Below are 25444 nucleotides of genomic sequence, written 5' to 3'. Positions count from 1 at the left end.
CTGAAATTCAGGTTTTGGATAAAAAGCTTCCCCCAAAGCAGAGATTCGTGGATCATCGTTTTGTTACACAGGTTAGCATAATTAACCATTAGTCTTTATCATTCACCGAGGCCTGTGCTAATTTCACTTACTAATATGATTATTGAAATGACTGTAACCCTTTGAACCCTGGTGGCCGTTTTACCAGCCGCTATTCAAACCTCCATATACCCGAGTGGCCGGATTTTTCTCCAGGTAGCCCAGGGTGGGGGAGCTGAACGTCCAAGGAGCTCAGCATTCAAAAGGTTAATGACCCTCACTTCTACGCTCCCAATCAAGCTGCACCAGGGGTGGCCATATCTCACCACCACCACCACCACCACCACCACCACCACCCCCACCCATTTGCTTATACATTTATCAAATGCAAGACAAGGAAATCAAAAGATATGATTTCAATTTTACATTAATTACAAGAACCTTAGTAGAAAATAGACCTAACAGTTGGGATGAAATGGCCAGATAAAATAATGAAGTATCACGATAGTCTTTGGGACAATATGATACAACTCTCATTACGATAGTTATTGCAGTCATGGTATGTACTTTATAGCTAACATTTGGTTCCACTCAATTTGTAAAATTTTAGCTCAGTTACACAAGACACAAGTCATCAATGCATTCCTGTCTCGACACTGTAATCCAGTTTTAGGTGTTTCTGCCTCCTCTGCGTTGCAATCGCAAGATGCGAATGGAATTTTCACGTTTGGGGTGATGCATGAAATGACGAAAGCCATGACATGACGAGAGTCAGCCGAGCGATACCCCGTGGAGCAAGCGTGTACAGCTTCCCCTTTTCAAAGTGCTTTTAATCACCACTGCCACAATTAGAAAAAGATCCCTCATTGTTGCACTATATTATCCATTAATACAATTGCACTTTGGTTACGTCACCGCCCTCTTGGTGGTGCCAGACGTTGAGGTGGGTCAGGTGCGGTGGCAAGTTCTATTAATACTCTTAATGTGCATTTTTCTCGTGTAAAAATTGAATTATCGTGTTTTAGACGAGTCTCGTGGTGCAGCACGCTCGCCTGAGTCATTTTGCACAATGGTTGTCAACGACAACCTGTGTTCATGCTAGACTCGTACATCGGGACGACATGACATTCCGATAATATTAAGAAACATGAAAGTGTGATGCTACTGTTGTATGTATATTGTTTCTGCAATAAAGGGAACAGCTGCTTGCGATCCATAATCCAAAACTCGAAGGGCACTCGGTAGAGCGCACACCTCCGCCACGTAATGCCTGATCCATGAGAACATATCGGACCCATTACATTTTTGAAATATCATGCTATACAGTACTATATCGTTTTTCACCCAATCTCTCAATGGTGAAGAATCACTTTTAGAATTGAATAATTCTCGTATCCACATCCAGATTTGGATCTTCACCAAAATTGAATCAATTTGTCCTTGCGACACACCCAACCTGTCCACCAAGTTTCGTCCAAATCCGTGCACAACTTTTTGGAATATCGTGCGATATATATAATTTTGGACCCGATCTCCCAATGGTGAAGAATCACTTTAAAAATTCTCGTCGGATCTTCACCAAAATCGAATCAATTCTTCCTCGTCGCACACCGAACCTGTCCACAACTTTTTGAGATATCCTGTAGACAGAGACAGACAGAAAGGGGTGAAAACAACCTCCTTCACCTTAGGTGGCGGAGGTAATGATGGATATTTTGATTTGACGTTTAAGGCAAGTATTGCGATAGGAATCATATCGTCAGATGCGTATCGTGATAAGTATCGAATCATGAAATCGTAGTATTGTTACAATCATAATCAACAACAAATGGTATTTGAAGCTCAGATTGTAACATGAAGAGGAAAATGCTCAGACAGGAACACCAATTCATTGTTCTTGAATTTAGGTAAAAGTACAATAACAGCCAATCCAAAGTCGGTCATTTTTCACTTTCTTTCTTCTTCATCAAACATTCTTTCATTTTTCCAAATACTCTCAATTTCCAAAGAACTTTACCTCGAAAGTTTGAGCTGGCTGAGCCGGACGGTCATAATGTCCACAATGGGTGGCATAGGGAAGCCAGAGCCTGGCACCACCCTGAACATGTTGGTTACTCCAACAAGGCCCAGGTCTCCAAGAAGGGCCTGTTGTGACACCGACGACCGCGGAATGATGACCACTGGCGCTTTCATGGTGACGTCCAATAAGAGACGGAAGCTTCGCTGGGCCAGGTCCTTCAGGTTAGATGCAGCCTTTTCTGCAGCCTGTGCTGTGGCTTCAGCGACTGCTTCTTTTGCCGTCTGGAATCTGCTTACCACATCCTGTTATGAAAGACATCATTTTAGGTTTGAGATCAAGACATCACAAGTCAGTGACCTCTTAGCCTTTTATAGTACAATACCACTGGATGTCCTAAGGTGTATTACAAACATTTTGGGAGCAATTAGGACAATTTTACAACAAAGTGAGGACTATTTTACAATAAGTTACGAACCAGCAGTGTGGAGACAAATTTGTTGAGATATACGGCACGTATGCAGCCCACTTGAAGCGTGATTTTTGAGTCCACTTTATCCATGTTTGAGTAACTGTCACCCTCAGTGGAATCCGTGTACGAGATCATGGAAAATCTGAACACTTCTTGACCAATGATCGAGATGATCTGGAAGGAAACAGGAGCAGTCATAACTGAAAAGCAGCAAAAGCTGCACAAAACATACAGCTCTACCAAGCAATCCACACTACGACGTTTCAGTACTCAACCACGGAAATAATTCCGCTTCCACGTTTGTTGACCCAATTTGCTCATTAATCTTTGTATCCTGGAGAATATAGATGATAAGCTGAACATGAGCAATGAGCATGGAGAACATAATTCTGGATAAAATTTAAATGCCCGTGTTAGAAATGGACATCACGCTCAGCCTTAAGCCTTCAGACAGGCAGGCCTCTTCACTCTCTTCAGACATTGAAAAAAAAATTAAAAAAAAAATTTAAAGATGGTCAAACACTTGACACATCTTTCAATGCTGACAAATCTCACTCTCTCTCCAAAAGGATGGTCTGGCAAACCTTCCTATCTTCAATAATCCTCTTGAGAAAGTTCAGTCATTCAAACTTCTGGGTTTTGCAATTAGCCATGATCTTTCTTGGGCAAACCACATTTCAAAGTTGGCCTCTAAAGCAAGTCACTGACTGGACATCCTCCTTTGTACACAGGTTCTTCCTTAGCACACCTGAATTCCTATCCACCTACAAAAGCCTTCATTCACAGCTTGATGGAATACTGCTCTCCCCTCTGGGCTGGCTCCCCTGCCTCACATCTTGCTCAGCTTGATGCCGTGGAAACCAAGGCCTTCAAGATTATTAGAATCTCCCACGATGAAGCTGAGTCTATGGGCTCATCACTTCACCATCGCAGACACATCGGTGGTCTCCGTTTTCTACCGCCTCCTTTCTGATCTTGCACCCTTTGCTCTTTCCGTGCTTTGTCCCATGCAAGTTTCTGCAGGACTCACATGGTCCACCATCAACCCCCTTCTGGTGAAACTACCGAAATCCAGGATCACCGCTCCCCTCCCCATTTGTTCCTCTTTTTTTCCCACCTGTGGAACTAAGTTCCACATCCTCTTCAATCTCATGCTTCCCTCCAGGTCTTCAAAACAGCTGATCAGCAGCATCTCAGATTGTCTCCATTGCAAAACCATGATCTTTTCTACCCTTGCTATCCCCACCCAAATCCCTCCTTCCAATTTTCCCTCTTTGGAGTTTCCTTCTATATCCATCTTGTCCACCCCATGCGTCCTCTGTGTCCAACTTGTCCACCCGTGCATGCTTTGTCTGTTACATCCTGATCCATTCACTGGACAGCTCTTCCACGAGCCTAGACTACGTACGTTTTTTTATCCCATCTTTGGCCCTGAAGATTTACTAATGTCAAAGATTTTTCAGATTTTACATGTACCAAACGGATTTTCGGTTTTGGCCAAACCAAGCTGAACTCATTGAAAAATGTAATTTACCTGGACGTGGTCGTGTTAACTCTTCATCTATCTATTATCCAAGGGAACGTCATAAAATCAGATTCCGAATTGACTTGCCTCTTGTTGTTTGGCATGTCCACATAACTAGGTTTTATCTGGCTTGTATCAAGTCATTATTCCCCTCCACATACAAAGTATTCAGATTCTGATTACCATGTACACGCGAAGCAAAAAGCAGGGTTAGGCAATTGGTTCATTTCTGTCTGTCTGTCCTTCTGTCCACAAACATCAGTTGATGATCGAGGAACAACTTGATTTCAATTGAATGTTATATTTTCCAATTGAACATCAATTGGAAAACAAACCTGTAGTTTAGCAGTACTTTGTACTGATCACACATGCGCAGAGAGCAGTGACATAATTTTTTTTTCTACTCTGTCTGCCTGGCAGTTGAATGAAAGTGAAAATCCTTCCAAACAGGAAACTTACTGTTTTTAAAGATGTCACATAAAGGATACAAACAACAGGCACAAAGAACTAATGGAGCGTGTTAAACAAGGTGGTGTATTTTTTTTTTCTTTCTACGACCTTCGAAATCATCATTTTCATTTCAATTGATTTGTGGACTTGAACATCGTAGAAGACAAATCGCCTTTTTTCCCACTTTCAAAACCCTTCCGTTTAGAAGGACTTTGACATGTTAAATAAGGTGGTGTATGAAACACTGCATCAAGGGCACCTAACTTCCGGAATCTTTTTATCTACAAACTTTAATATCATTATTTTATTTCAATTGAAGTACGTTATATACTGTCAGTCCCCGACATTCGTGGTTCTGATATTCGCGGCTCATAAAATGTAACTTGCTTATACATTTGTCGCCCTGTGCTTCATGGATTCACGGTTTTGCGTGGGTGTATATGCGGTTTTCCTGACTTGCTTCTACATTTGTGGCCCTGTGCTTCACGTATTCACGGCTTTTCATGGGATTTTTTATTTTCCCTTATGAATCAAGAACCCTCCGGAATCTATTCCCTTTTTTCCCATTGAAACAATGCCCTGGCATGAGCGGATACGACATTCGCAGCATTTTTCAGGAACGTATCCCCCGCGAATGTTGGGGTCAGACAGCACTTAAACACTGCGCAGGGTAAGGTGTTTTATCAACATATTCATTCTCTATTTATTTATTTTCATCTACAAGAACCAGTGAACAATTCAAGTGACCCAGAAGAAGGAACTTTAAAAACACGAGATAATTCCATACTATTCTTTGGTTCGTTTTGAGAGATTAGATATGGTCGGACGATGAAAGTTGAAAAAGGACGAAAAGGATGAAAGTTAGGAGCTTTGCACTTCCTGATTTCGTTGCATGTCCGGCCGCATTCATAAATGTGTCGAGCTATTTTTAAGCCTCATGAGTAATTTTATATTTTGTTCACATTGCAAGTTATAGTGGTAGCTTTATTTTTTTATGATCCTCTTCATAACCTTCATGAAAAACTAGGCGGCATGCTCACAAGGAACTGATCGTCAAAATAATATCACTAGTTTTTAAATCACTTGCATAACATCAGAATTCTGCAGTGTTGTGCGTGTCTTGGTTTTGTGGTTTCTGCATTACAAAATCAAAACGAATTCTGCACCAAGTGTTGGATTCAATGCAGCCTTTTCTGGCATTTGCCTGCTACAGATATGATAGGAACACAATGTAGTGTGCATTTGAATTGTACATTTGCCAAAACATGCACCTGATCTAACACTCGTATTAATGTGTCACACAATATACAGCAACAGTATAATCTGTACTTTTTTCTTTTCTTTTTTTTTTTCAAAGAGAAGTTGGGGCTCGTGGAAAACCTGGATGACAGAGCATCTGCTAGTCATGCGTTGAGCGCCTGCTCCAAATCTGGGAGGTCGGGCTTCAAATCCCGAGTGAGTCATACCAAGGACTATAAAAATGATATGTGCTGCATCTTTGCTTGATGCTCAGTATTTAAAAGGATACAGCATGGACAAATAAGCACAAGTTGGCAATACTAGCACAGGCTATGATGGGCTTAATGGCTTCCACCTGCGTTGACTTTCCTTGTAAAGGAACATAAACGATAAGGTGAGGGCCCACTGCACTGACGATGGAGGATCAGAATAGGTAAAGAAGCAAAAAGTTGACAAACAGAAAAATACATTCCGGCACTTGAGAGAGCTCAGACATCCGCCAGGCTGAACAGTTTACATTTTGTATCCCATTCGTAGGCCAAATCTGGATGCAGAACTTAACCAAACTTTTTGAAAAGTCCTATATATTGTTTTAGGCCCCATCTCATAATGGTGAAGAATCACTTAAATAATTCTCATATTCCGATCTGGATCTTCACCAAAATCGAAGCATTTCATCATTGTCACACACACACAACCTGTCCACCAAGTTCCATCTGAATCCGTCTATAAAACTTTTTGAGATATCCTTACTCACAGACAGACAGAAAAAGACAAAAAGGGGTGAAAGCATAATCTACGTCCACCTTCGGTAGCGGAGGTAAAAAGAAGAATAGAATAGGATCATCAGCAAGAGAAAAATATCATGAGCAGGTATGGGGGACTTGGGGAATCCAAGGAGTGGGTTTGGATTCCAAGCTTCTGGTAACCAAGATAGTTTCATGAGAACAAAAATGTCACTGACAGCTTGTTTTGCATTATCAACTCCCCTCATGGAATACGATTCTGAGAACCCAGGTTAAAATCCCATCCATCCATGTCTACTTACGACTTGTACTTTGCCCAATAATGTCCTTGTGACTCGTGTACAAGTACACTGGCGCATACCAACGTCTTTGTCCAGCGAGCAATTTAGTTACAGACTCCACCATGAGCTTTGAATAAATAAAAAAAAATTTAAATTGTCAATAAAACCAAAGTCAGCTCATTAATAACCAGAGCGCCCAGACTTATTGCCCAAAGGTGGCACATGCGCATTTCGCAGATGACGCATCACTTGGAATGGACGGACACACACACACACACACTTTTTTTTCCCCTACAGGTATCCCTACAAAGGCTTAAAACCATCATATCTCACATTTTTGTGCTTGGTCTGTAGATCAGCATCGAGGACAGTGATGTTCTGTAGGTATGCTGCGATGGACAGCTGACTCTGCATCTGTGACAAGTCTACATTTAGACCTGCAGAGCACACACAAAACATCGTCAAATCAAGGTTGTTGTTTTTTTCCACAAACTACATTAAAATGTTCCTGTTTTTTCTTTAACAAATACTGTTACCACAATGAATCTTTAACAAATATTGTTACCACAATGAATAGCAATGAGTGTGCAGAAAGAAAGAGCAACAGGTAAAACTCACCTTCGATTGTGATGTTGCTGATCTTCTGTTTGCTTGTGGTTATACAAACATCAAACACTTCCAATTTCGCGATTAGCTGAAAGTGTGTCAGATCTTCGTGCTGGTCCTTCCTGGAAACTGGTCATTACCAGAAGCAAAATTGAGCAGTTTAAAGAAACGTCGGAAACACTAAGAACCACAGAATACTGAAACCAAAGAACAATCTGACACAGCATGAATTTGACCTTGACACTGTTCTTACGATACAGGATGTTTGTTCTTCACGGCAACAATTATTCCCACCTTATTGTGGCGTCAGCTGGGGAAAGTTTGACCCAAGTCTTTCACTAACCAGCTGGCCCAGACTAACATTCGAGTAATTACATGAGGGCAGGAACTTGTAACTTGTTCAGGGTGCCAGCTACAATTCGCCGACTGTACGCAAAGAACCCCATGGAATCTTTAACATCCACCGACTAATACTCGGAGACATGATCCCAAGTTTAACGTTCATCTGAGGGATGATACACATATTGATGCCTCGCCGTGCATGAAAAAATCCAGGATGACTGATGCTTCTGGGGAAGATGCTTTGAATCAAGTGGCAAGTTCAACAGTCATAGACTACCGTCATAAGAAGGCCTCTCATGCCATTGCTGATAAATGGGTGACTTCATGAACATGGGGTCATTGGGGGGTGGAGACGAGTAGTATATGGAATGTATAGCTATGTGATTATGTCAGAGGCATGATATTGTTATGGTTTTGGAAATGCTCCCTGGGGGAGAGCATTCATGCATATGTAGGATTCCACCGAACGAGTTATTTCATTAGTTTATGCGGTGTTAAACAAAGGAATGTTTGAGTGCGAGGGGAGGGCAAGGGCTTCCGTAGCAGTCAGATGTAATGCCGCTGGGATTCTCCACAGTCCCATCCATGCATCCACCCCCATCGGACACACACCAGAGGAAGATGCTCCCGTGACATTTGCTCCGTCGAAACTATGCCCAGCCCAAGCAGCTTTATGAGACAAAAAGCACGGGAATTCGGGGATGTTGTCGATGCCCCGGGGGCTGTATGTCGATGCATCGAAGACGCAAGTAAATCTCAGCTGCCTGTTCAGGAGATTGTGTGCTGGAGTGTGGGTTGTGCTGGACCCAGCTGCGCTGGGATACGAGGCGCAGGAACGAGTCATGCCGGGATGGGAGGAAATCGACCGATGAGCCAAGAGTGCGGTGCAGTCCCCGGCGTGTCTCGCAGTTCCATATGCACTTATACCACATGCTTCTGACACGGCACCAACACTCCACCACCAAATCCCTCATCCCACTGCCAATATTTGGACCAAACATAACCCCACGTGGTTGTGCGAGGGAAAGGAGTCGTCGCCCCCACACTCCGCTTCTTTCTCCTCATTCCTTCTCATCTCCTTCTTCCCAGAATGAATGATGGTGCCTGTCTGTTTTCTAAGTTAGTCTGTATATGGGAAATACATGGTTTGGGATAAGTATTAGGGGGGATTAGGTTCAATATTGGGGCTAAGTCTGCTCTTCCTTGTCTTTGCCTGCAGCCGCTTGATTAATTTATTGTTGATTGCCTGTGCAAATAAAGATGGCTGTTGCTTGCTTGCAAATAACTTATATGATGATTGCCTGCTTGTGTCTGTAAATAAATAACTGTTATCTTCCATATCTGCCTCGTCCGTGCCCTTTCTTTCATTCATCTGACATGGCGTGTTCATAATCGACAAACGGGAAGTTTTTGCCCCACTGATTGGCTCTGCTGATTCGCCAACGCTGCACTCATGGTTCCGCTTGGCAATAATAAGTACTCGGTTGCGTGTTGAGGGAGCAGACCTAAGTTGAGGTAATTAGGTCACCGACAGGTAACACGATGCAATAGGTGAGAAGACCCTGTTCGACATAATTATCCCAACCGGCATCCGCAGTTGCTTAACAACCCATTGCGATGAGGGGTTATCCAAGGCCAGAGGCCTCAGGGTTCGAGGGCGAGCGATCGCCCCTTGGACCTCGTCTGTACTCGAACCACAACCAGTAACAAAACATTTGGCCATGGTCCAGGTATGCTTTTGCAGAATACAGCAAAAAATCTTTCCACGCATGGATACAGACAAGACAGCTGGCTTAATACTTTCTTGAAGGAGAAAAAGAAAAAAAAAATCATGCTTTATGGTGTGGTGCAGCAACTGCTGTTACTGACACCACACAAATATATCAGTTTGCAATTTTATCTCCTCGGTTGAAGCAAAAGATCACAAGAAGACACCTAACCTTTTTGCTGCGTGGTCACAGTCTCTGTGTCGAGCTCCTCGATCGGTGGCTCTGAACTGCCCGGAGATACACCATCATCCTGCTTCTGTGGAAGGAGGTTCTGCAGGAAGTTGAGGCAGAAGAGCAGCGCATCCGTGTGCAGCAGGAGATCCAAGGAGGTGAAAGTCACCTGCGCATCACAATGTACTTCAGATGGAACATTTCCAAACACCAAAAACTGCACAAAGAAATGATAGCCATTCTTAAAGAAAGATGGCAAGAACAAAAACATCAAATTAAGAAAACTTTCAAAAGGTAGAGAAACAACACCATCCCCGTCGTTACATCTTCCCTCGAAGGATCAACCCCCATGCGGCTTTTCAGAACTCACCTCCATCTTCTGTTCTGTCCTTCGAAAGGATGTGTGGAACTCTGGTCCATTCTTATCTGCCTGGAGAGCAGCAAGACAGAATTTTGCATCAACCACTAGGTTATAGTCATGTCTGATAAATGTAGCAATCCACAAAAGGCAAACTGTGGTGGAAAAGCAAGGCCACCTAAAGTAACCCACTGTCCAAAATCTCTGAGGTGTCGGAGAAAAAAAAAAAAAAAACACAAAAGCGTGAATGACCTGAGTAATGAACTCCGTGAAAACAAAATGGAAAAGCTACCAAGTGCTGTAATAGGATTGTTAAAAGTTGAGTTAAAATTGGGTGGAGTGAGGTGGATCCAATGGCAAGAACCAAATAGCATTGCAAGGATGAAAGATTTGGAGTCATCTACATATATCACATGACAAAGAATGGCTGAGAGGTGCATACACTCGCCTCTGACCAGTCAAGGTCACTTCCCGACCCGGATCTCAAGCAACAGTACCCCTTCGGGATTGTCGTATCTCTTCTGGATCTGATTTTGACAAATTTTCCTGAAAATATCTGCTGCTCTTCCTCCGCTCCAATCGGTTCTTCTGACCATGTCCTTGTCAAAGTGGACATCTCTCTGGCTATTATCAGAGAACCACCTCACCGCCGTCGAGTCTGGCATTTCACTCAAGCTGACTGGCAGGGTCTCCAAGCAGCCATCAAACTTCTAGACTGGTCTCCCATCGCTACTTTCTCCAACAATCAACTCATCCTGGGAATTCTTTCAAAGAAACTTGCTCTTTCAAGCACAGATTTATCCCCTCTAGTCTTCAGTTGTCCTACCCTTCCTCCCACCCTTGGATCACTGAAGCTTGTGGTGAGGCAGTTATCTTGAAACAACTTGCCTTTGCTTTATGAAGAGCAAACCCAACTGAGGGTAATCTCAGCTCCTTCCATAAAGCTCGGAACAAGTGTGTATCTACCCTCAGGAGAGCCAGAAAACAACATCTTTCTAAGCTCAAGTCCGAACTCTCAAACCTCTCTCCCTCATCCAAATCCTGGCAGTGTCTAATCAAATCTGCTTCTGGTGTATGTTCCCCCTCCCTTCCCTCAAATGGCCGCACTGATGATACCGCACGTGAAAAGGCTGAAAGCCTAAACTCAGTGTTTGCATCGAAATCTTATATCCGAAACCCATCACTTTCTGTACCCACCTTACCCAGTCGCACCCAACTGTCCCTGGACTCTGTGTCCTTTTCGCCTGACAAGGTGGAGAGCTTGCTGTCAAACCTCGACTCAGATTCTGCAAGCGGTCAAGACGGCACGAGCCCACCTGTCCTAAAAACCTGCTCTTCTGCTCTTGCTCACCCTCTCTCTGTTCTATTCATCTTCTCATTTGCTCAAGGTCATCTGCCATCTGCTTGGAAATCGGCAAACATCACTGCCCTGCACAAAAAAGGTGCAAAAACAGATCCCTGCAACTACAGACCAATCAGCCTTCTCCCAATCATCAGCAAGGTTGTGGAATCCATCATCACTTCAGACATTAAATCCTTCCTCTTCTTCAACGGCTTCATTTACGATATTCAATTTGGTTTCAGACCAGGTCACTCTACCCTGGATATGCTGCTTCTGCTCTCCCAACAATGGATGGAGGTCATGAAATGCTGGTCATGAAATCAGAGCCATATCCATAGAAGCATCGCGTGCTTTTGACACGGTCTGGCACCCTGCCCTGCTCACCAAACTCTCTTCCAATGGTATCCAAGGCCATCTCCACTCATGGCTCGCAGAATTCCTCTCCTGTCGCAGCCAACGTGTGGCCCTAAATGGAGTTCTTTCATCCCCCCTTCCTGTCCAGGCTGGAGTTCCTCAAGGCAGCGTTCTGGGCCCTGTTCTTTTTCTGGTTTTCATCAATGATCTCTCCGACTCTGGAAAATCCTCTTTATCTCTTTGCTGATGACTCCACCCTCTGCAGTACCATCTGTCATCCCTCAGACCGGCAAGCAGCAGCTTCTTCGCTCTCTGCAGATCTGGATAAAATCCTTTCATTCAAGCTTCTGTGTCTCACTATCTGCCATGATCTTTCCAGGGAAAGCCACATTTCCAACATGGCCTCCAAAGTCAGTCGCCGACTAGGCATCCTCCGTCATGCAAAGTCCTTCCTCAGCCCACCTGAGCTCCTGACCACAAACAAAGCTTTCTTCCGCAGCCTGATGGAGTACCGCTCTCCCTTCTGGGCTGGTGCTGCTGCTCTCACCTTCCTCGGCTTCACGATGTGGAAACCAAGGCATTTAGGATCATTGGTATCTCCAGCGATGAGGCTGAGTCTTTGGGTCTCTCACTCTCTCACCGCACGCAGGTCGGTGGTCTTTCTGTCTTCCACCATCTCCTCTCTGGTCTCACCTCCCCCCTCCTCTCTGTCTGCAATATGTCCCTACCATATTTCCGCAGGGCGCTCGAAGTCCGCCAGCAACCCCCTTCTGGTAAAACTACCAAAATCACGAATCACTGCTCACCTTCACTCTTGCGTTCCTCTTTTTCCCCACCTTTGAAATAAACTCCCACACTCTCTTCAATACCATTCTTCCCTCCAGGCCTTCAAAACAGTTGTTCACCACCATCTCTTATCGTCCCCCATCCAAATCCTCGATCTTTTCTACCCCCGTTAATCCACCCCAAACCCACCTCCTTCAAATTCCCTTCCTTCCTTCCTGAAAGTCCCTGTAATGTACATCTTGTATACTCCGTGTTCCCTACCCCATCGCTCTCCCTTCTCCAGATCTCCTAATGTCTCTGTTCCCCACTGTTTTGTCCTTCCCTCTCCCATCCCTCTTGTCTCATACCCCCCCCCCCTTGCTGTGCGTTGTGTGTTAGCTCTCATACGAGCCTCGACAATGAATACATAAAACAAAAAAAAACCCTGGGTTGGAATCCTGACCCAGCTACAAAAAGTCATCCCAGTGTTTCACAGGCAGAGTGATTCATCATTGTGTGCCATCTTTTGGATAGACATTAAACTGGACGTAGTTTTTCCTAATGTTAGTCAGTGAACGTTAAACATCGCATGATGTGCTTCACGAAGAGCAGGTGAGGTCTTGTCGGCACACTGACCAAATTCCACACTGCTATAACCGATAGTGAGCATTGCATAAGCAGCACAACCGCGGCCCTCAGCCAATGATATTACTTCCAGCTATGTGCTGCACACAAAAGAAGAAAGTTCAACCGATGAAAGGAAGCAGCGTGATATCTGAAAGACTCACCTTAATGTAGATCACAGTAAACAGGTCATCTTGCTCGTTTTCCAGTGTCGAAATGATGCGCACCGGATTGTTTTCCTTATCTGAGTACAAGGCAACAGTACTATATTGCAAACACCTTGAAGAATCGTGCCAAAAACAGATAGCCTGCAATCATGTCTATATCTAATGGGCTAATTCTGTCTGTTCGTCCCACCCTGAAACATGGAAACGCTCCACAAAGAGACAAAAACAAATATTAAAGCAAAACCTTCGGGAAAATTGCAATGTTTTCAATCAGCCAAAATTTTGAATCTCGGCAGTGTATCGGCAACCGGCTGCCGAGATCGCTCCCGAATTCTTTTACATGCTATGAAGAAATACGTAACCTCCCATTTTTAAGCTTTCAACCAGCACAAGACTAAAAGGCTTCCTTTTTTTTTTAGATCCTCGTGGAGGATCTCTAAGTCTTACTCACGTTGTTGTTCTTGTGGACTTTTTTGTTTCACAGCCTACAGTTTTCATCGAAACTTCCTGAAACTTGGCGTACATATGTAAAAATACCCTGCGCAGACAGTAACCATCTGCGATTTTAAAAATTCCTCCGAGAAAAAAAAAGTTATGACGTCAAAATATTTCCGCTAATGGAAATCGCCGAAAAAAATTATCTCCGAAACTAGGCAAGCTGTTTGAATTTTGGTTGTGGGAATCAAGCCAGGCATTAGCAGAGATAATGATTTATCGCAAACCTGATGTACATCACAATGACGTCATATTCGTTTTTATGACGTCATCATTAAGAGGACGAGGATCTTAGCTCATTCGAGTTTGTTCTTTTTATATCGTGGTATTTTTAAACACAGGCTTCCGCTAGGTTACGACAATGGAGCTATGGCGTTTGTGTGTACGTATGTATGTGACGGAAATAGCGCCCTCTGGTGGTGTGTGTGCTAAAATTTGGGGTGTCCCAGAAGAGTACCGCTTTGTGGAAATATCACCACTTTAAATTGCACAATGAAGTTGGGCCGATGCTTGTTACGTAAATGATGACTTGCGAGGGCCTCGAGTAAGGCCTACAAACTCAAAATAGTTACACGGACATTGTACTTTGTGGTGAAGAGATGCGATTCGAAAATCAAAACCTTTGATAAACTCTCACTGGACAACGATGAGACTTTGTTTTGAACATCATGCTTAGCAATATGGAAATGATGCCCACTTTCATATTGGTTTGCAGGGAATGTCTGCTTTGGGACATTTAGGATCATCACGTCTATTTAAAGGACCAGGACAAGGTTGCGGTTAATTACGACAGCTGGTGCGATGTTCCAAATCAATAAAAGAAAGTATAGTATATTAAAAAGGATCTCCAATGGCGCTTGTCATACACTTCACAACAAAGGTAAGGGTACAAGGTATCGAAACAACTCGAAAAATGGGGGTGAGATAGTGGGGTCTGTGTGCTTTCCTCAGCCATGAACAATTATGCTTCAACCAACAACGGTGATTATCAAGTTTCACGGGTCCATCTACGTTGGCAAAACTAGAAGAAAGATCCACCGGCAAAATCGAACATCAGGCACCTTGGGAAACTCCACTGACTGAGATTAACAGTCATTAACAGTCATTGTAAGAAAGCACGGATGTGCGATGTCAATTTAAGCTTCAACGAGATTGCCAGATATCCACACAAAACAATGCTGGGGTAGTGGATTAGCGTGGATGAATGTTCCGCTGCGGTGGATTAGAACCTCGTCAAAATGGAAGGTCAGATGACATCTGGGAGATATCCATTTGTTTCCACATCGATATAAGGTAGAGTAAGTAACACGGACACAAATCACATGAAGGACACACGTTAGAGTACTTTACTTGCACTACTTGGTCATTTTATATTATATATACACATGAAGTGTGTGTGTGTGTGTGTGTGTGTGTGTGTGTGTGTGTGTGTGTGTGTGTGTGTGTGTGTGTGTGTGTGTGTGTGTGTGTGTGTGTGTGTGTGTGTGTGTGTGTGTGTGCGCGTGTGCGTGTAACACGCACGCATACTTACATGCTGTGGTATGCATATTTAGGTCATGAAACCCCTCAGCCATGAAACCCCCCCCCCTCATCTCTCAAAGGAAATTAGGCCATTTGGCCCGATATTGCCATGTGGCACTCCTGGATTAATTTTCGCTTCAGCTTTAATCATCCATCTTCTTGATGGTTTACTAAACTCTAAATAACCTGATCTTGATCGGCTGAACCAACTTGTGTATAAACGTGTACATATACATATACATGCGAATCGTTTGTGTGTGAAGCCTTTTCTTCATCTGATTTTTGTGCAATTCCATACCCCTCGGCTAATTGCCCCAAAATTTGCTCTTCCACCTTATTGTAACATGCGCTAGATCAACGTCACAATAAAAAAAAAATTGCAATTCTTACTGAAGTCGATGTTAAAATAAACATAAAAGAAGCTCTGACCAATTGGTTAGGAGAAGGGAAGAGCCGAGCTTACGCATTGGCACTTCCGCATCATGTTCAAAGGTGAATTATTTGTCGGGAATTAAACCAATTGCATTTAATTACTCAACCTTTCATCACAACAAAAAGAGAGGGAACAAGTGATATCACAAAAAATGTCAGCTTCCCCTTGCTTCCTCTGGAGGTTAACATACCTCAATCAACGTCCTGTTGATTCCATCCACGGTTCTACCTGTCTGCCGATGCAAATAAACACTAGCCTTCACCAGCATGACTAGTTCTTCACTCTACATTAATTTTTGTAGGTTATCAAAATTATATTTCACAAGAGATTTAAGTGAGAAACACGTGACAGATCTGCCACAACACCTTCAGGGCATGAGGCAAGACATCGAAGGACGCACCGGTAAAACGTAAACAAGAAAGTTGGATCTCCTTGATGTAAGAAAGGGCATTAAGGTTAAAGGTCATGAGTGTCAACTCTGTGCCCAGGTGCTGCACTTCCAGCTGCACCACCGGTTCTTCACGCCCATCCTCGTGCGTGCACAGCTCGATGAAGATCTACACAAGCCACAAAACGTCATTTTACACCGAGTGAGGAGCTCAAGAGAAACAGCCAACTTATAAGATCGTTTCTGTAACATATATATATATATATATATATATATATATATATATATATATATATATATATATATATATATATATATATATATATACACACACACACACACGCTTTGTTTTTAGATGGCAGGAGGCAGATGCATTACAATGTTAGTGAAAGCAGCCAAGAGCTTATGGTAAAAGTGGTTCCTGATGCTTTCCCTGTTGAACAATGGCAGCCTGTGCCACCTTAGGGCCCATATTACAGATGCAAAAAAAAATACATAATTTGACATGCCCTCCCCACCTCCCCTGAACTTTCAGAATGCAAGGCACACACAAGCCATGTGCATACAAAATGACTAAGGGTCATGGGGGAGCTTACAGCATGTTGCTTGCAAGATATAAATGTTTGGCATTAGTGTCCTTTATATATATATATATATAAATAAATTACAAATGAAATTGGGATACAAAGGTCAAATCAACACAGCATGAAGATAAAGCGGTAAGTACTTAAGTAGGCAGCACAGTGCCAGGCGGCGATACAAAAAGCAAATATGATTTTTGATTTCAGTCGCAAGGGGGCAGTCGTAGGAAATGGTGTTAACGATGCACGAGGAATTGAATGAGGCCTCACTTCAATTATTGTGTGCCGTTTTGGTCACTGTTCTTGAGGAAGGACATAGCTGCCTTAAAAGGGGTTCGGTGCAGAGCAACCAGGTTGATTATATAGGGTTAAGTCGGCTTTGCTAAGAGGAGCGGCTGGGGAGAACAGGCTTCTTACATTATAAAGGAATGTTTGTCTGTCTACAAACGTCAGGTTATGATCGATGAGCAACTTGATTTCAATTGAATTATATTTTGAGCACAAATCAGAACATGAATCGGTTAACAAACCTGTAGTCCAGCGGTATTTAGGCTCTGATTACACATGCACTGAGAGGAGTGTGATGCTATTTTCAGTGTCTGCCTGTCTTGCTCTCAAACAAAATTGAAAATCATTCCAAACAGGAAACTCACTGTTTATAAGCGACGTCATAAAGGACACAAACAACAGGCACAAATAACTCATGTAACCTGTTCAATAAGGTGGTGTAATTGACACTGCATCAACCGCGGTAAACTTCCGGAATTTTTTTTTTTCCCACGACCTTTAAAATCTTTATTTTATTTCAATTTAATTATACACTTAAATATTGCATAGGGTAAGGTGTTATGCGAACTCTCTTGCTTTGAAATCAAATTGGAAGAGTATCGAGAAGCAATGGGTATTGAGGGCGGGACAGAGACGTCGGCAGAAATGGTACTTGGAGTGTGATTGGATGGGTGTGTGAGCATGTTGTGTTGATGAGATGTTGAGATGTTTTGACTCTTAGAGTTATAGATGTGGGTCTTAAGTGTGATAAAAATGTAATTGCTAATTGCAACACAGAATTAGCGGTCAGTGTTGGTAGCACAAGAGAATAAACACATTAGAATAAAATAATTGCATTATCCACCATGAAGAATTACAAGGTACTGATGTTTTGGACTTTACTCTCTTTTGCTCTGATAAAGAGTTTTGATTCCTATGTTCTTATCAAGTGTGAATGTGTAATCTGTGTCAGGGAAGAGCGAAAGTTGGACTAATACAACCAACAACCCATCCCACGTAGGTTAGAAAGCACTGGTTAGTATCAAGAGTGATAAGAGGGGACTTGGTACAAGTGAGATGGGCTAAATGGTCTTTTACTGTTCTTTAATAATTGTGTATGTGGAATCCCAGCATAATGACAATAGGTTCAGATAGTAATGCAAACACGACAACCCATATTGCGCACTTAGACACTCCTTTCACCTCCAACCTCACCTCTTTGATTTCAAAAAGCAGCTTCAAATCGGTCATGTTTTTTGGTGGTTCCTTGTTACTGATGCTTCGAGCTAGAGATGGCTGTATGGTTCCTGGTGGCAACCCTCTGAGTGATTCTAACGAACCTCCCCAGTTGCTACGGGCATCATAAAAATCTTCATCAGCAGAGAGGTACTCCGAGTCAGAATCTGCGACACATGAAGATGGGTGGTTAGTTGTCATTAAGGTGAGGGTGATAAAGAAAGATGTGTTGTGGAAAGGTGACGTGTACCACTGGTAAAGCGCTCAATGGAAGAGACACGAGAGGACCAGTCAAGGTCCTGGGGTGGCGGAGCGATGCTGCCACGCTTACTCAGATTCACCACTGGGGTTTGAGGAGCCTGTGGGTAATAGGCAGAAAATCCACAACTCACTTACTCAACCCTGATGGAAATGTCATAAAACATCATTAGAAACTTGTAAAAATTAAAAAATAAAAAGATTTAGCAAGAGGCACTGTATCTCAGTGTGGGTTGTCTTTCGAATGACGATGCAAAGAACAATTCTTAAACCAAAATCTAATCAAGCTGATGGACAAGTTTAGTGGACAAGAGATTACAAATATGGTATGAAGACAAGAATACTGTCCATAAATCTCCTTCTAACTACAAATCAGATTTACTCAAGTAAATTGTCCAATTCCATACTTTTTAATAATTTCACTCGACTTGACTCGAAATTTTCAGTCCGCTGCAGGACAGAGGGTTCCCTCAACATGGTCCATGCTTTCCTATTCGTCAATGCTACTCATTACCGACTGATACTGACCGGGTGGGAAATATTGATGACTGGTATTAATCCTGGCTCAATGTGTGCTCGTCGAAGCCATTTCTGCCAAGAAATACAGAAACTATATTTTACTGATGTTTCTATTTGACAAAAATGATCGCTTCATCGAGAAAGAATAAGAGGAAGAGGAGGTGGTCAGGAAATGTTATTTGTCGTTTTTAGATCCTCGTGGAGGATCTCCAAGTCTCACTCACGTTGTTGTTCTTCATCTTCTTCTTGTGGACTTTTTTGTTGCACATCCTACAGTTTTCATCGAAACTTCCTGAAACTTGGCATATATATGTAGAAATACCCGGGCAGACAGTAACCATCTCCGATTTTGAAAATTCCTCCAAGAAAAAAAAATGTTACGACGTCAAAATATCTCCGCTAATCAAAATCGCCTAAAAAATTATCTCCTAAACTAGGCAAGCTTTTTGAATTACGTTTGTGGAAATCGAACAGGGCATTAGCAGAGATGAATTACCGCACATATGATGCATCACTATGACGTCATTCCTAATTTTTGACATTTTTTGTTTCACAACCCAGAGTTTTCATCGGATCTTCGTGAAACTTGCCATGTATATGCAGAAAGCCCACGCGCAGGCAGTAACCATCTCCGATTTTGGAAATTCTTCCGAGAAAAAAAGTTGACGTCATAATACCGCCGCTAATTGAAATCACCTATACCGTTATCTCTGAAACGAGGCAAGCTGTTTGAATTTTGTTTGCGGGAATCAGGCCGGGCATTAGCACAGATAATTTATCGCAAACCTGATACATCACAATGATGTCATATTCATTTTTATGACGTCATCATTAAGAGGACGAGGATCTTTGCTCATTTGCACTTGTTAGGACATGTGGGCTGTTGCCGTCTGGACCGGTTGCAGAATCTGAGTAGAGGTTTGACTACAAACTTTCTGGTTTCCAGACAGTACTTTTGGAGGAGGCAAGTCGAGAAGTTTGACCTTGTCAAGAGACAAGGACACAGAGTCCAGGAACAACTGGGTGCACCTCATAAGGTGGGTACAGAAAGCAGTTGGTTTGGGTAAAAGATTTAAAAGCAAACACAGAGTTTAGCCATTCAACCTTTTCATGTGCAGTGTCAGCTGTGCAGCCATTTGAGGTAAAGGAAGGGATTGAGGGGGGGGGGACATGCACCAGAAACAGACTTAACCAGACACCACAAGGATTTGGAGGAGGGAGACAGGTTTGAGAGTTCAGACTTGAGAATAGAAATATGTTTCTGAGCTATCCTCAGGGTAGACACACACTGTTCTGAGCTTTATGGAAGGTACTGGGATTGCCTTCAAAAGGATTTGCCTTCCATGCGGCAAAGGCAAGTTGTTTCAGGACAACAGCCTCGCCACAAGCTTCAGTGTACCATGGGTGGAGGAATGGTAGGACAACTGAAGATGAGATGGGAAAAATCTGTGCATAAGAGAGTAAATTTCTTTGGAAAAATTCCCAGGATGAGTTCATGTCGGAGAGAACAGATATGGGAGGCCAGTCTAAAGTTTGATGGTTGCTTGAAGTCCCTGCCAGCCTGAGTGAAGTGCCAGACTTGTCGGCGTTGAGGTGGTTCTCTAATAATGGTCAGAGAGATGACCACTTTAACAAGCATATGGTCAGATTAACCGATTGGAGCAGAAAAGAACAGCAGACATTTTCTGGGAAATTGGTCAAAATCAAATCCAGAAGACATGGAGTACCGTTGGCTGAGATCCGGGTCGGGAAGTTGACAGATTGTGTCAGTCCCAATGAGTCGCAGAAGTCCTTTGCTGATGTGCCATGGCAGGTGAGAGAGGTACCCACACCCAGCTAACTGACATGATTGCAAATGAAGTCACCACTTATGAGGAAGAGAGAGTTTGGATGAGTGGATCGAAGTTGGTCCATGTTTTCAGAGAACAAGATGTAAATGGAGTCATTACTGTTTGGTCGACAGTACAACACACATATAAACATGAGGTGCGAGTGGAGGGGAAGCCGTAGCCAGAGGTATTCCTGGGGGTGTGGAGGAGTGAGGACAGTGCATGGAGAGTGAGGAATAAAGTTTTTCATGAAGAGAGCAACACCTCCACCAGGACGAGGCTCAGGTCTATCATTACAGAGGAGGGAGTAACCAGGGAGAGAAACTAAGGAGTCAGAGACGTATTCAAGGAGGAAAGTTTCTGTTAAGCAGATTATGTCTGGTTTGTCAGTGGCAACCTGTATGGAAAGATGAGTCAGGTTAGAGTGAAGGCCACGGATGTTTGAGGTCTGTTAAGGAAGAGGGAGAGAGGAGGCTTTGGGTGCAGGGGAGGGGAGGGGGAGAGGAGAGGGGCAGGCAGGGAGAGTTGACAGTGTAAAAGATTGCAGAAGAGTTAGGGGAGAAGGTCGGATGGGGAAGGAGGACAAAGGGCTAGGTGGTGAAGGGATGAGGCACAGTGGGGGGAATAAGAGGGGACAGAGTGAAGTCGGAGATTGGAGGAGGTGGAGGAATGAGTTGAAAGAGAAAGGGTGGGGTAAAGAGGCAGCTTCGAGGAGGGAGAGTGAGGGGGGAAATTTGAAGGGGAGAATCGAGGGAAAAAAGGTGAGGGGAGAGCTTTTGAGAAAGGTTAGGGGGAAGCATGGAGAGGGAAAAGAGAGAAGTTTGCTTTGAAGAGGGAGGAGATGGCCGATTTGAGTGGGAGGGGTGAGAGGGAGGACAGACGATGAGAGCAGGCATGGCCATGGGGGAGGAGGGATAAGGAAGGGGTGGGGAGAGGGGAAGGATGAGACCGAGTAGTGGTATGGTAGAGGTGGTGGCGGACAAGGGGAGGAACAAGACTTGAGGGGGTGAGAAGAGGGGAAGGTGTGATTGGAGGAAAGAAAGAACACGTTTGAGATATTGAGGCGTGTACTGAATGAGAGTGAGATATTTGTTTGGTTGGAACGGAGCCCACAGATGTTAGAACACCACACCGTTTGGGACACCAGAGGAGGCGCTGTTAGTAAAGCAGAGAACAGTGAAGAGTTGCTAAGTTAGGAGGAGCAAGGAGGGGTTATAACAGGGGAGGAGCTAGGAAGAGGTAGATTTTAGAAGGTGGGATGAATTTGCACTGAAATTGGGGGATTTTTATTTTATTTTTTTTAAAGAATGATTGATGGAAGACGAACATGTATTGCAAAATGGGATTTGTAAAATTTGTCGGTCAGATATACGTTTAAATACATTAGAGGAGGGGTAGAGTACAGAATAATTGATAGAATGGAGGAAGGAAGCGTTGTCACAGATGGAATTTTTCAACATGTGATGAAAGAAAGACGAATTGAACTCAGACTTTTGAAAAATAAGAACAGGGCAGAGAGAGAAAGTTGAAACATTTTAAGAGATGGGTTTTTTTTTTTGAGATTAGGGAAGAGGTGGGAGGGGGGACAGAGTAAAGGAAGAGCTTGAAGAAAAAGTCGTGAAGGTGTGTGTGGTGCATACCTCCACAATCAAGGTGGGATTGGAAAGGTGAGATTGAAAAGGTGGAATGGCAAGGAAGAAAAGCAAAGAAGAAAGAAAAGGAAGAGTCAGAGTCAGTGGAGGAAGACACGTGGTTACGGGAGTAAAAGGTGAGAAGGGAAAACAAATTAAATATATATTTTTTTATTTTTTTTTTTAAGACACGAAACAGAGGGTATAGTTGGGAGGAATTGAAGGAGTGGTGGATGGATAGTGGAGACAACAATAACTGAAGGTGATAAGAAGAAAATACAACAAACAAGATCATGCACACAGACAGGAAGAAGGGCAGTCCTCAAGGAAACCCAATATGAAAAGATGACGAATACTCACCAGTTAGCACAAGTTTTAAAACCAAACCAAACTCGGAACACACAGTAAACACAGAGGCAACAAAATAACAGGAAAAACGTGACAAAAACGACTGGAAAACTTGTCTTTGAGAAAGTCGGCAGAGACCTGGAGAACTGCCACCGTCGCTCAAGAACCAGAACCAGAAGTCCTATCATTTTTAGTGTCAAATTTCTTGGTCAGACACAAAGGTAAACACAGTTTGCTATTCATGACTTCTTCAACCCATCAAATGTTGTTCATCCTCTCTCTTCACTTCTTCAAAGTAATTCCGATATATGTAGATGTATATATATATACATATATATATATATATATATATATATACATATATACATTTTTTTTTCACGCACAGCTGCTGCCCGATGGCTCTTTCTGTATTGATCTTGCAACTAATTTGATGCAGGCAGTTCCAAGGTCACGGTTCCACCATTTAGTTTTACAGTTGCAAGATGACACTTACAGTTCACAGGTGACAGTGGTTTGTGAAGCATGGAAGTTTCCATTATTGAAAGGCACACCGAGGGGCAAAAGGATATGAATGTGGAGGTTTTGAGATTCCCTCAGCATGGTCAGTTGATCAAATGTTATTGCAAAGAGGACACCTTGATATGACTGGAGTGCACACCTGCAAATTGTCAGCATCACCAAATTGTTTCAGTGGAGATTGCTCATGCACAACTTCATTATCACTGGGATGCAGAAATATAAAATATGGTGGAGCAATGGCTGCTCAACTTGTGTATATATATATATATATATATATATATATATATATATATATATATATATATATATATATATATATATATATATATATATGAATGCACCCAACAAAGGAATGCTCAAAAATTAGAAGTTTTAGCATGAAATTAGCAGGTGAATGAGCTCCTCAAAATGGTGGATGAACTTGTGGATGGTTTGGGTCATAGTGAAGAGGAGCACTGTCATTGTATGCATGTTACTGCACTACTTTGATGTGGGGAAGAATATTCAGTTTCACCTGACTTTTGCTGCAGCAAACAGCGAACAAGCTGAACCTGCATGCTGCCCTACAGGCCCAAAAGGGAACTATGACAAATGTTGAGGTCTCAAGAGAAAGAGCATCCCACATTGAGCGGATACCAACAACATTTTGGCTCTGAAAGGCCAGTGGAGAACCTGGGCGGAGATCGAGATAAGGAGACTGTTGTGGACAGAGATCTGGTCCATGGAGCCACTAGTCCTGAGGTTCATTGTCAGAGCAATATACGATGTTCTGACAACAGACAATAACATTTCGTGTGAGGACCTGAAAGTCCCTGTTGTGTACATCTTGTTTACCCTGTGTACCCCACCCCATCCCTCACCGTTCCACAGATCGCCTCATGTCTCTGCTCCCCACCATTTTGTCCTCCTCTCTCCTGCCCCTCTTGTCTCCTGCTCCCCTTGTACATTCTGCGTGTTAGCTCTTATATGAGCCTCGACATTGTATACAACAAAAACGAACAAGTGGAGAAAGACCACTTATCACGAATGCTACAAGTGTGGTGCTGTGGGCTCCTTAAAACACAAATTAACGAGTTGTTCAGTTTCACTGAAAGGTAGTGTGTATACTGTACATGGCATCACAATCACGTTCTTGCCGAGTTGAGGAAAGGTCTACGAGTAGTGCTTCAAGATGCAATTGAGCAAAGAACCTCCATCATCGTGAAAGAGGGAATGCAGATAAGTGACACACAATGTAAGAAATGAGCAACGCGTGATCAAGGTAGCAGCAATGGAAGATGGAAATGCACCACAAGTCAAGAGTTATTTACCCTCGGCTGAGTGTGCCTTTAAATAAAGACCAGACGTCATCTTGTCGTCAGATGAAGCAAAGACAGTGGTGATGGTGGAGTGTATTATACTAAAGGATGGAACCGTGAAGGTATCAGGTGACAGATGATGAATATAGACATCCTAGTGGAGCATAAAGAAAAGGGTTTAAAGACCGAATCAAGATTCCCTTGCAGAAGTTGGCTGCAGAAGCCTTGTGGCGAAGTTGTTCACAAAGTTCCTACGCATGCTTGGAGTGAGCTCAAAATCATGAAGAAAAGTGGCCGAGGCAGCTGCGAGTTCCATATTGAAGGCATCCTTATGGACTTGGCATGAATACTGGAAATAATTTGAGTGAGCAAAGCAGCAATCAGTGGTGGTGATTACGCAGCAAGCTGTCGCTGCTGGCCTGCCGAACACAGTGAATGATCAAATCTATGTCAATGGGTCAAAATTATCTGTCAGAGGGTAATTGGTTGATGATTGGGCTACTAATTGCACTTTATGGCATTTTGACTTTCCTTCTAATATGTCCATGTTACTGGAATGGCGAAACTCGCACCTTCAACATTTAAAAAAAAAGTCACTGCGAAAACAGAGAGGGGGAACAAAGACAATGGCTCACACATTACCAACACGAACCCTAACTTGCCCCCCTCCCCACCTCACCCAAAGCCGTACACATACAGCCCCACCTTTTTCTCATTTTTCTTGGAGGGGGTATGTGCAGGAGCAGCAGACTTGGGCAATGGGATGCTCTCCACCAAGCCTAAAATCCCCTTCACCTTCTCATCACTGATGCTCACACGCAGCGCATGCAGTGCTCCTGACAACTTGAACCTAGCAATGGTGGAAATGTCAAATA

The 25444-nt window shown here is 43.2% G+C and overlaps 1 protein-coding gene across 3 annotated transcripts in view; it reads right to left on the bottom strand.

Moving 5' to 3' along the window:
- LOC147030813 (intermembrane lipid transfer protein VPS13A-like) overlaps positions 1-25444 on the bottom strand; it is a 222936-nt gene that overhangs the window by 102315 nt on the left and 95177 nt on the right. For all 3 annotated transcript variants that reach the window (XR_015056515.1, XM_085875249.1, XM_085875250.1), the window contains 11 exons: positions 25275-25419; positions 18418-18526; positions 18147-18334; positions 16096-16252; positions 13244-13323; positions 10007-10066; positions 9637-9805; positions 7367-7483; positions 7082-7185; positions 2514-2681; positions 2036-2340 (listed from right to left, as the gene is read on the bottom strand). Coding sequence is in view for 2 of the 3 variants with exons in the window: in XM_085875249.1 (XP_085731375.1) it covers positions 2036-2340; positions 2514-2681; positions 7082-7185; positions 7367-7483; positions 9637-9805; positions 10007-10066; positions 13244-13323; positions 16096-16252; positions 18147-18334; positions 18418-18526; positions 25275-25419 (1602 nt within the window). In the remaining variant the exon portion in view is untranslated. The remainder of the gene's footprint in view (positions 1-2035; positions 2341-2513; positions 2682-7081; positions 7186-7366; positions 7484-9636; positions 9806-10006; positions 10067-13243; positions 13324-16095; positions 16253-18146; positions 18335-18417; positions 18527-25274; positions 25420-25444) is intronic.

The sequence above is a fragment of the Eptatretus burgeri genome, chromosome 3, assembly GCF_056783735.1.
Source record: "Eptatretus burgeri isolate ZD-2024b chromosome 3, Ebu_testis_v1, whole genome shotgun sequence".
NCBI lineage: Eukaryota > Metazoa > Chordata > Myxini > Myxiniformes > Myxinidae > Eptatretus > Eptatretus burgeri.
This window is presented reverse-complemented; position numbering and strand designations above follow the sequence as displayed.